This window comes from Molossus molossus, unplaced genomic scaffold, assembly GCF_014108415.1.
Source record: "Molossus molossus isolate mMolMol1 unplaced genomic scaffold, mMolMol1.p scaffold_m16_p_8, whole genome shotgun sequence".
NCBI lineage: Eukaryota > Metazoa > Chordata > Mammalia > Chiroptera > Molossidae > Molossus > Molossus molossus.
The window spans coordinates 62,313,827-62,328,171 of NW_023425402.1; the positions used below are offsets into that span (position 1 = coordinate 62,313,827).

At 38.8% G+C, this 14,345-nt stretch overlaps 1 protein-coding gene across 3 annotated transcripts in view; it reads left to right on the forward strand.

Moving 5' to 3' along the window:
- The first annotated feature begins 506 nt into the window (after positions 1 to 506).
- MAP3K7 (mitogen-activated protein kinase kinase kinase 7) overlaps positions 507 to 14,345 on the forward strand; it is a 68,314-nt gene continuing 54,475 nt past the window's right edge. For all 3 annotated transcript variants that reach the window (XR_004957617.1, XM_036248356.1, XM_036248357.1), the window contains exon 1: positions 507 to 626. Coding sequence is in view for 2 of the 3 variants with exons in the window: in XM_036248356.1 (XP_036104249.1) it covers positions 507 to 626 (120 nt within the window). In the remaining variant the exon portion in view is untranslated. The remainder of the gene's footprint in view (positions 627 to 14,345) is intronic.

The following is a 14,345-nucleotide window of genomic DNA, read 5'->3' on the forward strand; positions in this document are numbered from 1 at the left end:
CCAGTTTTCATCTTTCCCGCTGGCTCCTAAAGGACCAACCACACTGACATTCGCCCGTGCACTGCGCCACTTCCGTTCGCGCGTTTTAAGTACGTCAGAGCGTCAGCTCTCGCGGTATCAACCGGTTGCTGAGGCACTTTAACAAAGATCTCGCGGAATTTGTTCTACAGATCCAAGTAAGCCTCGTACCCTCCCCCACCCCACCCCCAAAACTGTCCTTCCTTTCTCAGTCTCAATTACAAAACCCTCCCCTCCCTTCCTTTGAGCTCACTGCCCTCCCTCTGTTTCCGATTTCAGGCCGGAACCGGAAGTCTAGTGGGCGGGGCCCGGCAGCGGAAAACGCAGCGGAGCCGGAGCTGGGACTCGGCTGCAGCCGCTGCCCCTGTCCCCTCCACGGATAGCCGTGGCTCCAGGCTGAAGGTCGGTCCGGAGGCGGGTGGGCGCGGGTCTCCCCCGGAGTGTCCGGGCGGCAGCCTCCCCGGGCCCCCCGGGCTCCGCAAGGGATCATGTCTACAGCCTCCGCTGCTTCCTCCTCCTCCTCGTCTTCCGCCGGTGACATGATCGAAGCCCCCTCACAAGTCCTCAACTTTGAAGAAATCGACTATAAGGAGATCGAGGTGGAAGAGGTAAGTGAGGCCCCGCATGGAGCTGCCACCCCGGCGGGTCCCGACCCAGAAGGCGCCTCTCGGCCCCTCTGACTCGCGGAGCCCCGCGGGGTTCAGCCGGGAGTCCCTTCGCCCCGCAGAGACCGGGTGTGGAGGGAACTCTCCGCGTTCAGCTGCTCCGAGGTAGCTCTCTTTTTGCCTCACTCAGGCATTCCTGTGTTGGATTTGATACTCGGCCTGGTTTTGAGTCATCTCGAACAGAAAGGTGAACTGGTGAGACAGTGTACCCTCCGGTTCTCCTCTCTGTCAGTAGTGGATTCCTCACAGACCGTGGCCGTTTTGGAGTTTCAGTTCACCAAGGCACGGCGTTCCCAAGGTCCAAGGAGGGTACTTTATGTTCGGCATCTAGCTCTGCCTGGCCCGTAATGGGTGCTTGGTAAATCAGTGCAGCATCCTGTGTAACAGAGTGTTTCCCCGGGCTCGGAATGGTGTGTTTCGCCGAGTCCTTAGAGCAGTAGTCACATTAAGTGTGCTGCCGTCAATTGGACTAATTTAGAGGAATTTCAACATGAGTAATGTAGGCTTGTTAGGATGAAAAGCTGTTTCAGGTAGCATATTCTGAAGAGATAACTAATCATTTCCGTGACAACTGGAACATAACACCAGACCAGAAATCACTCTTAGAAAACCCGAGTCTATTCTCCATTCGGCAGTAATTTATTTTAGAGCAAAGTAATAAGGTGTCTTTATTACATTGCTTCTTTTCAGATTTAGAGAGGAGTAGATTGGTTCGAAGGACCATAACATTTGGAAAAGTAAAAACTGTGTATATATTTTAAAGGCTCGTTTTGTGAAGTGTTAAAACTTTGGTTGAAAGTAGTATCTATCAGTTATCATTTACTCATCATTTTAAAAATTATTAAGTACTTTGCATTACATATGCTAAGAAGAACCCTGTATATCCTATATTATAGATTCTCAGTTATCACTACTTTAAAAACCCAAAATTATTTTTAGGTACCGCTAAAAGTAGTAAGATAGTTATCATTTAACAAATGAGTTTTTTTCTATGCATATTTGAGAAGAATAATGGATTACTTAATCATATTTTTTATTTCATAAAGTAACCTTAGGGATCACTGAGAACAGCCTTATTTTAAAAGGTAGCATAACTGGGAAGAATGAGGCCTTGGGAGTTAGAAGAAGGTCCAATATATCAGCCATGCCACTTAATAGCTCTGTGATTTGCAACAAGTGTCCTAACCTTTTTGAGCTTTAGTTTTCTAACTATAAAATTTGGTTAATTTCTATTTCGTTTTCTCTATATAACAGATCCTATTACGCAAAACACCAAACACAGTGTCTGACACATATTACTAAGAAACTGAGTTCCAGAGAGGAAGTGACCTGCTTTAAGGTCACGTGGCTAAAAGAAGGACCTGTATTTTGAAAATGGGGACATTTTTTCGGGTGTATGTATTTTGTTTTTTTTTTTCTATTGCCACTATGATAAATTCCTTTTTCAGAAATGGATAGTTGATCCAGCTTTCATGGCTAACATTCTTTTTTAAGAATAAAAATTTAGTGAGTCAGTATAAAAGAATTGCAAACTGTCATACTTGTAGACAACAAATTGTTACATAATAATAACTTGTACTCATGGTCTACCAAATGCTTTCTCAGACTTACATCTTTTGATTCTTACATCTTTAGTTTTTGCACACTGCTTTCTAAAGCATTTTACATTCTTTCTTGGAGGAATGAAAGTTACTAAGGAAACATCATTTTGGTGCTCTTCCCCCAAAGCCATTTAACTTTTGATTAGGTTTTCATGTTTCCAAGACCCTTCTTTCTGTTTAGATAATGTTTTCAACCTTTCTTTGGTATATTTAGGACATTCCTGAGAAGTAGATTTTTGTTTTAAAATGAAAATTTCTAATATTAGGCAGTCATTTAGTTTTGTAGATTTTTTAAATATCCAGTTTATTTGCATTTTAAAGATTGAATTTCACCCATTCTGACATTGAAGCCATTACATGATTTCCATCTTATATAATCAACATTTGCACACATTAAAACAGTGTTATATGATCCAGGGTGCACCATTGGCCTCAGTAACTTTTTTTTTTTTTTTTTTTAATTGATATTAGAGAGAAAGAGAGAGGAAGGGAGAGGGAGGGAGAGGGAGAGAAAGAAACATCCATGAGAGAAAACATCAATTGGTTGCCTCCTGCATGCTCTCTACTTGGGATCAGGCCCACAACCTGGGCATGTGCCCTGACCTGGAGTGGAACCGGTAACCTCTTGGTTCATGAGTTGCTGCTCAACCACTGAGCCACACCGGCCAGGCTCAGTAACTCTCTCTTAACTTAGATTTTGCTTTTAGGTTAAAATCATGAATAAGAGAACACAGAGAGATGACCAGAAACAAAAAGTATTTTACATTGCTTTCAGCATTTTATATAGTACATGTATATTGCTTATAAATCAATGAAAATCATATTCCATATTTCTCACATAACAATGTAATTGAATCAGCATTATATTGATTCATTTAGAAACTGTGTAGGAGAAACATTCCAAACACAGCCCAAATATGCAATCATTTAGTAGATGCACATGATAAGGCATCAGATGATTTTAGTCCTTGCATTCCTGATATTGTGACTCAATAATATCAGTATGGCACTTCCAAATTCAATTCTGATATCAAATTATGTTAGATTTTAGCCTTAGAAATCTACATGGATACTTTTTTTTTTTCTTAAGTCAGTTAGTTTTTGCCATCTGGATCTAAGTGCAGAGAATGTTAGAATAAATGGTGAGGTATCTACTTTGGGAACTAGTTTGCAAGAAGTGGTAACGGTAGTGTGGTATGGTGAGAAATGTACTGAGCTCAGTATTTAAAAATTTAGATGCCATACTGATTCTGCCATAATATATTTTTGTATTTCAGTAATTTTGAACAAGTCACCTCATTTTTCTGGGCCTCTTATTTCTCACATGAAATGAGGGATCGAACAAGATCATTTAATATTTCTTTCAATTATAAAATGAAAATGTTTCTTATTTCCAGTATTTATGCTGTTTCCACAGTAAGCCTTAAGGATAGTGATCTTGGTTTCCCATGGAATGTAATTGGACCAACTAATCCTGATTAGACAGGATATTTTATATATATATCCCATTTTATAGATATTGACAAGTGATCATAGAGTTTGATTTGTCAGAAGCTACATGCCTAAGTCAATGGTAGAGTTGGGAATTGAATTTGAGATTTCTCTCACCTGATTCAGTTGCTCTTACCACTTGATGTTCCTTCTGTTCTTTCTAAAGTACTCTATAACCAAACTTTATTTTGAGAATGAGGAAACAAATACTGCTTTCCTTTATAGTAACTGGTCTTGAGCTCTTAGTGAACATTCTCCTCTTTGCACAATACTGCTAAGGTACTAAAGAAAATAAATAGAAGAATCTTAGGATTCTCTTTTTAAAATGTTTTACTTATGAGACTAGAATAAACACAGAACAGTTAAGAATTAGTCCAGCTGCTGTGGCTCAGTGGTTGAGCTTGGACTCATGCACCAAGAGGTCGCTGGTTCGATTCCCAGTCAGGGCACATGCCCAGGTTGTGGGCCTAATCGCCAGTGGGGGGCATGCAGGAGGCAGCCAGCCAATATTCTCTCACATCGATGTTTCTCTCTTTCTCCCTTCCTTTCTCTCTAAAGATCAATAAAGAAAAAAACATTTTTTAATTACATTTTTAGGACCACAAACTTAAAACTATGACTATAATGTAAATTGAGCACTTCATCTATAATTTGAAAGTAGGTTTAATCACACCAGGCTCCATTGAGTGGGAAAGAGTTTAAAACTAAATTTTGAATAAAGTAAGCATCCTAAGTTGGGAAAGGCACTGAGATGAATTCTTTGCAGTTGTTTCTCTGCCTAAAATGAATGCTCTTTCTCCCAGCACTTCACAGCTGGCTCCTTCTCACCACCATTCAAATCCCACCTAAAATGTTACTTTCTTAGAGAAGCTTGTCTGAACTACCTAGATCTTTGTTATTTCTATTTATCTTTATGGTACTTAGCAGTAACCAAAACTGTGTATCCCCCAGCAAAATGTAAGGTGCTTTATTCATACTTGTAGCTCCAATGCCTAGCACCTAGAAAGTTTTCTATAAATATTAGTTAAATGGGTGAATGAAGTTATTACAGAGCATAATCATGAACATTTAATGCTCATCTGATTCTGTTATATTACATGCGCTAAAACCATAGGTTAAGATTGGTTAGTGAGTTGGCTAAGGCACAACATTTATACTAGAAATAAAATCTGATTCTTTTTGCAAATTAAATTTTATAACACTCCTAGTACCTAGCAAATACTCTGTTTAGCAGGGGTCAGGTGCTGTAAGTAAGCCAGGTGTTGGTGGGCCAGGTGCTAAAATGCTAAATAGACCGTATGTGGCTTAGTTGCTTTTTAAAAGGAACACTCAACAGTGTTGACCTCAAGTATAGCATATGAGCAAGGCACATATAGTCATTACACTTACTTGTTCTTAAGCTTTATTATAGAGACATGAAAAGGCTTTGTTTTAAAGAGAAATATATAAAGAATTATGGAAGTGATGTGTATTTTGTAGTTTTATGTTATGGGTATATGGGCAACTGAAAACAGAGAAAAACCTAATTTATAGTGGCCTGAAAAAACTGAATCCATAGGTTTGTTAGTCAGTTTTAATTATGGATATCCAAAATTATTAATAAACTCTTCTGTGTGAAACTTAGTCATCATTGATTTCAGTAGATCTGGAATTGTCATCACAGTGAAGAGAGAGCCAAGCAATAACTTTTATATTGTGCATGTATAGCTTAAAAGATGATACAAGCATGTTATTTGAAAGAAAGGCCTATTAAATGGGTCAGATGTCTTATGGCAGGCTTTAAAAGACTACATGAAAAATTCAAAAGAAAGTTTGAATAATCTTTTGTGTTATCAAGTCTGTCTTGTCAGCAGATGGCAGTTCCACTCTGCCACAGTTTATTAATAGATTTTGAAGTTCTGAAATAGTTGGAGGCTCCAAGTTCTAACTAATAAATGGAAGATCTATACTTGTTCTATCATGTTCCAAATTTCTGGCCAGCATAATGGCAGTGTAGCCACGGTCCATTCACATAGTCCACACACAGAACAGGCCAAACCAAACTGACAGCTATAGTCACTGAACTAAAAATAACATGAATTGGGGACAATTAAGAGGAATTATTCAAAGTAAATTAAAAGCAAAAGGACATACATCCTTTTCATTTTTGTTTTGTTTAGGTGTTTTTGTTTTTAATAACCTGACTTGGATGAAGGAATGGAACAATCTTCCATCCTAAGGAAATTAGTTTTTAAAGGATTTGCTTTCTTCACAGACACACATCAAATTCTGGTTTTGATTTTTGTGCTTTTTAATACTAATTGCATGGAAATATTCTACGCACCATCTGTCATATTTTTCTGTTAATTTTTTTTATTAAGAAATTAAATTTAAATCTGCTTTACTATATGATACTAAAGTTGTGGCCCAAAACTGAGAAGACTAAACCACAGCGGGGGGCGGGGCTGGGGGTGTTGGTAATGCAAATCGGAAAAGAATTGATCTAAGAAAATTTTAATTTAGAAAACTTTCATAAAGTTAGAAGGAAATATTTATAAATTGACATCCTTTAAAACCAAAGCCATCTTTGCATTTGTCTGTTCTTCTATTTTTACAGATGAGGTACTGTGAAAAATATCTGAAATATTATTTCTAGGTTCACCATTTTAGATGGATGTCTGTGGTGGAGGAGACACTTGTAATTTGGATGTGCACCCTTTTTTACACTCTTGGTGAAAATTGATCCTTGGAGAAAGTTGTCATTCAAAATAATTGTGTTTTTTGTTTGTTTTGTTGTTAATCCTTGCTGGAGGATATTTTTTCCATTGATTAGTTAGTGAATGGGAGAGAGGGAAGGAGGGAGGAAGAGAGAAAGAAACATCAATGTGAGAGAGAGACATCCATCAGTTGCCTCCCACAAATAATTGTTATGATGACGTACCAAAGAAACTTGTATTACTCATTTAGGAGTGCAAACCAAAAAGCATATTTTATTTGTGAACTTGAATTAGAAATTTGGTAGTAAGTAAAAAGTGACTTTCTTTCAGAGTTTTGTAGTTTGAATTTAGGTTTTTCATTATTTGCCTCAGTTGCCAGTGTGTGTCAGTTTACTGTCTATGCCATTCTTTTCTACTGATCTACCATATGTCAAGAAAGACATTACTTTGCTCACAAGAATTCTCCTTTTTCTTTCTTTCTGCCCAAGATGGAATCTCAGTGCTCTAGAAAATTTCCATAAATAATATCAACAGCAGGGGAGGACTCTGTTCTATGTGATGGCTTGCACTGAAGTATCATGTCTCATTGTTAATTATGTTTTTCATATAACCTAATACAGGCGATATCAAACTTTTGAATCACCTGAGGGGCTTGTTTAAACATAGAATGCTGGGCCCAACCCTCAGACTCAGTAATTTTGGATTGGAACCTGAGAATTTATATTTCTCACAAATTTCCACGAGACGTTGCTGCTTCTGAACCAAAGGCCACCTTTTGAGAGCCATTGGCTTGATGCTTTTGCTGTTTTTATATCTGCTTTCTTCTTGAAATTCTTCTCTTAGCTTCTTGTGACACTCCCCTGGTTTTCCTGCCTCCTTATTGACTGTTCCTTCTCAGTTATTGCTGGTTCTTTCTCAGTTTTTTTTTTGAAGTGTTGAAGTGCTTCAAAGCTCAGTTCTGGGACCCCAGTATTTACATATTATTTTTTGGTGATCTCATCCAGTTAATTGGCTAGAAATACCAACTAAATGCCAGTGACTTTCCCCAATTTTTATCTCCTGCCTGACTTCTTTTTGACTCATATCTCCACCTTCTTTCTTGGTATTTCCACCCAGATATCTAGTAGGCATCCTAAACTTTGTATAACTAAAACAGAATTCTGTGTTATTTTTTAAAAATCTGCTTGCCAGCCCTGGCTGGTTTGGCTCAGTGGTTGGAGCGTCAGCCCCTGGACCGAGGGATCAAGGGCTTGATTCCTGGTCAAGGGCACATACCTGGGTTGTTGGTTCAATCGCTGACATGTAGAGGGCAACCAATCAATGTGTCTCTCTCACATCAATGTTTCTCTCTCTCTCTTTCTCCCTCCCTTCCTCCTTATCCAGAAGTCAGTGTGGGGGAGGGATCTGCTTGCCTGATTGTTTCTTATCTTTCATTAAACTATTGCCTAATCTACATGTCTTCCTCTCCACCTGTTCTGCCTGCATGCAAACAATCAGCAAGCTCTTTTGACTCTACCTGCAAAACATATTCCAGATCTGCCCATTTTTCTGCACTACCATCAACCTTGTCCTTACACGACCTGCCCTCTCTTAATTGGACTGCTGTAATAGCCCTCCTACCTGGTCTCTCTCTTTGTATATTCTAGTTTCCTTTTAATCTATTCTTCATATAAGAGCTAGAATAATTTTTTTAATGTTTTTATTGATTTTTTTAAAAGCAAGAGGAAGGAAGAGAGAGATTGAAACATCAATATAAGAGAGAAATATCGATCAGTGCCAACTCTCTCAGCCTGCCTGGGGTTGTCACAGCACAATGAACTATAAGCAGACACTGCTTGGAGTGAGGGGTAGTATCACAAGGGAGCAAATGCTCTAGATCTCTGGATGCCACTTTATTTGCCAAGTGGTTTTCTAGGTTACATGGTGTTTTAGGTAATTAATTATTTGAGATCACGTCTCTGCTCACCATACAGCCAAGCCTAGCATATTTCCTTTCTCTTGCTGTTTTCAGCGGAGATACATCAAAACAAACTCATTCACCCCTGAGCATATCTCCCATTGTTTCTTCCAGGGCAGCATTCCAACCCTTACTTATGCAAACCTTGTCTATTCACACATATTCAATAGATTCAGTTCAGACAGGGTGGCATTCCAACCCATCAGGCATATCTTTTCTATTCACATGAATACTTTGATCCTTGGCTGGCCAGGTCAGGTCAGGAGAATACATACCTCGGGGTTACATTTTGTTCATCCACCAAATCTCCAACCCTACAGATCAGCTGCCTACTTCATGCCCCCTACTCGGGGGGACCAAGCTCGCAATCCAGGCATGTGCCCTGAGCCCTGACCAAAAATTGAACTGGGACCTCTCACCCCATGGGATGCCACTCAATCACTCAATCCACTGCCACACTGGCTGGGCTGGAGTGGTTTTTTTTTTTTAATGTGAGATCACATCACATCTTTTCTCCTTAAATCCCTCCAGTTGCTTCCCATTGCACTTAGACTGAAATTCAGACTTCTTTTTATGGTGTAGAGAGCCATTCAGGATCTAGACTCTGCCTGTCTCCAGCCTTGTTTTGCTTCCCTTCACCGACTATGCACTGCCTACACTGGACACTCTTATCTCTGGGTCATCACTGAAATGTCCTGTTTCTCAATAGGCCTTGCAGGACTACTCTGTTTAAAATTGGGGTGGGGGCCTTAGCTGGTTTGGTTCGGTGGTTAGCATGTTGGCCTGTAGACCGAAGTGTTGAGAGTTCGATTCCTGGTCAAGGGCACATGCCTGGGTTGCAGGTTTGATCCCCAGCTTCTGTTGAAGTTGTGCAGGAGGCAACCAAACAATGTGTCTCTCACATTGATGTCTCTCTCTGTCTTTCTCTCTCTCTCTCTCTCTCTCTCCCGCCTCTCCCCCTCTCTCCCCCTCCTCTCCCCACCCTCCTCCTTTCTCTCACTCTCTCTCCCTCCCTTCCACTCTATCTAAGGATCAATGGAAAAATATCCTCGGGTGAGGATTAATCAAAGAAAAAAATTGGGCTGGGGTATTGCATATATGGGTACACACACCTGATCATGTTCCTTTTCTTCCTAGCACAGTTGTCATTTCCTTAAAAGTGTGTATTTTTTTAATCTTGTTTCCTCTTTATTTGTCTCCCTTAATGGGTATATAAGCAGTAAGAGTAAGGATTTGAGCTTGTTTGTTTGTTTGTTTGGTTATTTCTGTGTCTTGAGTGCCTAGGATAGTGCCTAGTCTATAGATGGGGTTCAGATATGGTCAAATAGGGAATGGGTGGTTTTTTTCCCCCCCTTAGGGCCTTTACATCAGTTGTTTCCTCTTTGTTTGATTCCTTGTGTCATTCAAATATAAAGTTAGTAACCTCCTCAGGTGGCCTTCCCATGCTATCTTTCCACTAGTCTCTCTGTCATATCATCCTTCTTTTTTTTCTACATGGCATTTTTTACAATCTGATATTTTTCTTAGTCTATTGATTGTCTTCTTCCCCTTTAATTGAAAGTACATTCCATGTAGATTAGGGACATTTTCTTATTTACTGCTATATTTCTGATATCCCAGAGACACTGGAGAAATATTGGTTTAAGTAGTAAACAAATGAGGTTCATTGTTATCTTGGCATAAGCCTCACCTTCACCTCTTGAAAGCAGGAGACTTTACCCCATTTCTCCCTGCTTGTTGACTAGGCCTTCCTCTTTGGCTTTCATTGATCCTCAGACTTTCAAGATGTCTACCATCCTGCAGCCTTTGATACAGGTTCCAACACTGCACCCCAAATCAGCCTCCTTCCTGCAGTCAGAAGATTCTTTACTTTTCAGTTACCTTGTCTTTCTCTTGACAAGAATTTTTTTGTATCTATTTCATGTTCTGTTGGGGCTGAGAGAACCTGAGTAGGGCCTCCCTCTGTCTGTCTCCCTTGCCAGTTTTACTTAATTGTTGCTTCCCATTTTGGCAAAGCATAAAAAGCCTGTGAAGCTGCCTCCTCCAAAGGAAGGAGAAATAGGTGGATAAACCCTTTCTGCCCTCTAATTCCTCAGCCTGTCCCAGAGGGGAAGGGGTGGTTCTTAGCCACTATCGTATACTATCACCTTTGGCTTTCTTCAGCTGGGTTTAAAATAGTGTTTTAAGTACTATTGCTTTGTCTTTCATTTCTTCTCTATCTCACTTTTACCCCATCAAGGCAGAGGTCAGTTCTTTATATATTTTTTTTTTCTTTTCACCTTTAGTATCTCCACATTTATGTTATTTAAAAAAATAAAGTCTTTTTTTGATACTGCAGTATGTTGGTTTATAAGAAATATATATTTGGTCTTTGTCCAGGGTTCCTGGCTCATAGCTCTCAGAAACCTCAGAATTTCATAAGTGAGAACAATAAGGATATCTTTTGTTATGTTGATATGGTTACTTTTGGACCACATCTGAGGATGGGGGCCAGTTGCCAGGAAAACCAACCATGTGATTAGAGGTTTGGACCTGTAAGTCCCACCTCCCTGACCACCAGAGAGGGACTGGAGGAATTAGTCCCCAATAGGCGATGATTTAATCAACCATGCATGTGTAATGAAGCCTCTATAAACACCCAAAAGGACAAGGTTTGGAGAGCGTCCAAGGTGATGAACACATGTGATTGAAGTAGACTGTCGCACAGATTGGGCATGGATGCTCCTTTTCTGCGTACCTTGCTCTATGCATCTCTTCCATCTGGCTGTTCCTGAATTATATTCTTTTTTAATAAACTGATAATCTAGTAAGTAAAATATTTGTCTGAATAGCTGCTCTAGCAAATTATTTGAACCTAGTGAGAGGGTTGTTGAAATCTCTGATCTATAGGTGGTTTGTCAGAAGCATGGGGCAGGGGCTGCCAGCCTTGTAGAATTGAGCCCTTAACCTGTAGGATCTGGCACTGTCTCCAGGTAGTGTCAGAATTGGGTTGAATTGTAGTACATCTAACTGGTGTCTGAGAATTGCTTGGTGGTGGGGGTAAGCTACCCTTCCACACATTGGAATTAGTGATCAGAATCATTCAATACACAGAAATTTAAATTCTTTAAAAATTGACTCTATGTATCTAACCACAGTACTTCGAATTTACAGCGATTATTTTTCCTATCATGTATTTCAGTGTATATATACAACCTGGGTAGGCATCTTGGACTTTATTATCATTTTTAGATTTGTTGTTTCACTATACTTATAAAATAGTCCTAACTTGAATCAAGGCTTCTTAAGGTCATGGGCTTTTATTTTACATGACTATGTCTGTTTTATTTTGCAGAGGGTTCCAAAAATTGCTTTCTTAAGCAAAAGTGAGAAGGTTTATCATGTCCCCATTTGCTCACGTTTTGTTCCTATGGTTTTAAGTTGAAAGCTTAGAGTCAGCTATCATCTCAGCACTAGGTGGCACTTGTGTATCACAGTTAGTCATATATACCTAGCAGTTTCTGTGACAAGTGCTTGATCCACAAATATAATGTTTGGAATCCCTGTGTGGACATTCCTGAGAATAGGAAAATGAAACAAGAGGAGACCTACTAAGTACCAGTTGCTTTGATGTATTTGTAAGTGCATGGTTGAAGAATATAGTAAATTATTTCACAATCATTATTTTATAGTAATATCATATAGGTAGGAGGGTCTCCATCCTTACCTTGTCAGTCTAATGTTGTCACAAAGTTAAAATATGTTTTAGGACCTGTTTGCTGTTTATCATGGTTAATTGTGAGAGAAATGAGTGGTACAATTCCTTATTCTGGTTCATACCCAACTCCAAGCACTTACTGTTCTTTTGTAGTATATAAGAAAATGTCTGGTTTTGACATGAATCCCATAGATATTCACTGAGGAAAATATGAGCATCTTTACTGTTGAGAAAACAGAAGGTCAAAGACATTAACTTGCCCAGCATCATAACTAATAGGTAAACAGAACCAATATTCATACTCAAGTCTGTTGGGTTTTAGAGCCCAGGCATGTTCTTTCTGTTATTCTAATGGTACCAGATTTAGCCAGTGCCCATTTATATTAGAGCAACTGGATGGCAAGTGCAAAATACTGATTTTGGTTCCTTTTGCTTATGAGATAATGTCAAGTAGAGCAAGAACCTAAAGAGCAGGAAGTCTCTGAGCACCTTGGTCTAGGAAGGGAAAAAGGGAAAGTCACCGAAGGAAAGACTGGCTACCAAAGATGTTGGCCTACCTTTGCCTAGAGTCAGTCCAGTTTACTTTAATTAAGCCAATGACTCACAGAAACTGAATAGAATGAATTGGTCATGACCTACTGTAGGCTTCAAATCCTGGCTTCTCTGAATACTTACTGACCATATGATCTTGGGCAACTTGCAAACTTGTAACTTGGTTTACTTACCTTTAAAATGGAAAAGGATTAAATGTGTCAATTCATAAAAGCATATAGACCAATTCCTGGCATATGGTAAAAAACAAATGTTAACCATTTGGGTGATTTTTTTTATACATTAAGCAACATGAGAAATGTCTATAATTACCCTAGCAACAGCCAACTTTGTTATAGATGAGTTTTGTGTCCAGGAATTTGTTCATGTAATTTTGTCTAAAGTGAAGACTCCTCCTCTAAGGGAAGATATAATAACTGCTACTTTCTGAGATATATATGTACAAATTAGGATTCCAAACATTCTGTTCTTAGATTGCCTAAAATCAAATCATACATGCTATTTACTAACCATATAGCCTTGGGCAAATTAGTAGGCACCTAGCTCAGTGACTACTACATAGAAAGTACATCGTAAATAAGAGCTATATACGGAGGTGGATTTTTCACTTAAGGAAATGTACTTAGATCCATTGGAAGTTGAAAGATTGCAGTAAATGGCACTTAAATATGGTCCTTTACAAGGATAAAATCCAGTGATTTTTTTTCTAACAAGTATCAAAACCTATTTTGTTTATTTAGTTCTTTCTATATTATGGCACATTTCAAACATTTATTAAAGTAGACTAGATTGAGAGAGCAATGAACCCATGAGGGGCCCATCAGTTAGCTTCAAAAATGATACAATACATGACAAATCTTTATTTTATACTTTAAAAAAAGGTAACTTTAATGAGATATTTTACATGTCAAAATTCATGCATTTGAAGTGTTACAGTGATTTGTACAAATTGCTGAGTTGTGCAACCATCACCATAACTCAGTTTTCAATAATTTTCACTCTCAACCCCGGGAAAACTACAATTACTTTATATTTCTACGGATTTGCTATTTATGGACATTTCATGTGAATCGATCATATAGTATGTGGTCTCTTGTATCTGGCTTCTTTCACTTAGCATAGTGTGTTTTTGTTTGCTTGCTTGCCTGATTGTTTTATTTATTTTTTAAAATTTATCTTTATTGTTGAAAGTATTACAGATGTCCCTCCATTTTTCCCCCCATTGACGCCCTCCTCCCCTCTCTTGCTGCCCCTTGCCTTCACCACATGTTGACTGTGTCCATTGGTTGTGCATAATGCATTTAAATCCTTTGGTTTATCGCTTCCAGACCCCCAGACCCCTTCCCTCTGAGGTTTATCATTCTGTTCCCTACTTCCATGTCCCTGGATCTATTTTATTCATCAGCTTATTTTGTTCATTATATCCACAAATAAGCATAGTGCTTTTGAGGTTCATTCATGTTGCAGCATGTATCAGCAGTTTCTTTTTCTTGACAAAATATATTTTATACATAAAGCCATGTTTTGTCTATCCTTCACAGTGGCCAATCTTTTCATCTATATTTTTTTATCCTTTCCCTTTCACTATCTGCTGCCACTGAATTATTCAAAGCTACTCTTAATTTCATAAATATGATAATTTAAAACATTGATTATATGTTTCTGCTT